The 1,801-nt window shown below is 47.8% G+C and overlaps 1 protein-coding gene across 1 annotated transcript in view; it reads right to left on the bottom strand.

Moving 5' to 3' along the window:
* RIMS4 (regulating synaptic membrane exocytosis 4) overlaps positions 1–1,801 on the bottom strand; it is a 78,538-nt gene continuing 76,737 nt past the window's right edge. Inside the window, exon 6 of the mRNA XM_007938396.1 lies at positions 1–219. Coding sequence (XP_007936587.1) covers positions 1–219 — 219 coding nt within the window. The remainder of the gene's footprint in view (positions 220–1,801) is intronic.

Below are 1,801 nucleotides of genomic sequence, written 5' to 3'. Positions count from 1 at the left end.
CTAAGATCGCTCGCCGCAGGGCCCCACGGTGCTCTCAAGGGACAACTGGGATGCCTGCCGGAGCAGGGGGCCTGTGGCTGGGTCCACCATGGAGGAGGTGGGGAAGAGCTTGTACCAGCCGACGGCCAGGGTGGTCAAGTCCAGCTCCTCCAGCAGCACACGGGCCACACCCATGAACTGCTTCCTCTCCATGCGCCCGTAGTTCCCCCACACAATCACCTGCAGACAACAGACACAGTGGGTCAGATTTCGCCAGTGCCACCCACAGGCCCCACACCACAATACCCCACACTCCATTCACCTCCAAGTCCTATGGATTCTACCTCCTCAAAACTGTTCAAGTCCATGCCCATTAATGACCCATTAATGAACATTTGGACTAAAGAGTCTATAGAATAATCCTGACCAAAAGGGGGGAAATGCAGAACAAAATTTCTAATCCTCATGGAATCCAGACTTTGTGGAGCCATTGAGCCTGGATGAACCCCCGAGATAATCTTTAAAGTTTAAACCCAAAATATCCCCTAAAGTCTTCTTTAAACCAAACAATGTTGTTGTTGTTTGCCGTCAAGTCGGCCCCGACTCATAGTGACCCCTCCTTGGGTTTCCGAGGCAGTATCACTACGGAAGTAGGATTGCCCAACCTTCCTTCCGAGGAGTGGCTGGTGGGTTTGAACCGCCAGCCTTCTGGTGAGCAGTCAAGTGCCTTAGGCACTATGCTACCAGAGCTCCTTAAACCAAACAATAGTTTAGCTTAATTAGAAAAGACTGACATCATGCGTTTTTAAAGAATTATCTCTATGGGAGCAAACTGACAACAGCAACTCTGAAAGGTTAGGCAGGAAACGGAGGAATCGGTGAGTCTATGTTAATGGAGGCAGAAAAATTCAGAAAAGGAGGGTGAGAATGGCTGCACAATTCAAAAGAATGTCATCAGTGTATATGTAGAAATGGTTGAATTGGAGTATGTCCTCAACAATAACAAATAAAATATTAACACAGAAAAAAATTATGCAAAAAAAGAATTGCTCAATCCATCCATATTTACCTGTCTCCAGTGCCCCCATTACTGTTCCAGTCCTGCCTCACCATCCCATCTTCCCCTGACTACAGCCCCCAAAGCTTCTGCTTCCAGACCCTCAGAAACCCCCGCACATGGCACAAAGTTTCCAAAAGCGGCTGTGACAGTGTATGATGCCAGCTTCCTTCCTTTTCTGACCAGACCCTTTTCTGTGGCACCCTCCCATTTCCACTCTCTTCAGGCTGCCAGCTGGGCAGGCTCTGTGACCACAGACCCTTATTTGCTGTCCTACACCCCAGCTTCTTACTTCATCCCCCTGCATGAGGGCGGATAGTGCTGGCTCAGTCACTCAAGCACCGTCATGACAGACTCAGGGCTCACCTCTGTCACTTTACTGACTGTGTGATCTAGGGCAAGTCACTTCTCCGAGCCTCAGTGTCCTTGTCGGTAAAACTGAGATGATCCCCACTCAACACAGCTCACAGGTGAGGATCAAAGGAGAGTAGATATAAAACCTCACTGGGAGCTGCAAGCTGCCCCTCCAGTGTCCAGCTCACTTACTCACTGCCATCGAGTCGATGTAGATTCATAGCAACCCCTGTTGGGTTTCCGAGGCTATAAATCTTTACAGAAGTAGACTGCCTCACCTTTCTTTCTTTCTTTTTTTTTTCTCTCACATACATTTTATTAGGATTTGGGTGAAGATTTACAGAGTAAATTCACTTTTCATACAGCAGTTCACATATACTTTGTCTCATGTCATTGACCAAAATTTACAAT

The sequence above is a fragment of the Orycteropus afer genome, unplaced genomic scaffold (genome assembly GCF_000298275.1).
Source record: "Orycteropus afer afer isolate SDZICR_OR568_19922 unplaced genomic scaffold, OryAfe1.0 scaffold00049, whole genome shotgun sequence".
NCBI classification, from domain to species: domain Eukaryota; kingdom Metazoa; phylum Chordata; class Mammalia; order Tubulidentata; family Orycteropodidae; genus Orycteropus; species Orycteropus afer.
Note: the sequence above shows the minus strand (reverse complement) of the source record. Positions and strands in the feature narration are given on the sequence as shown.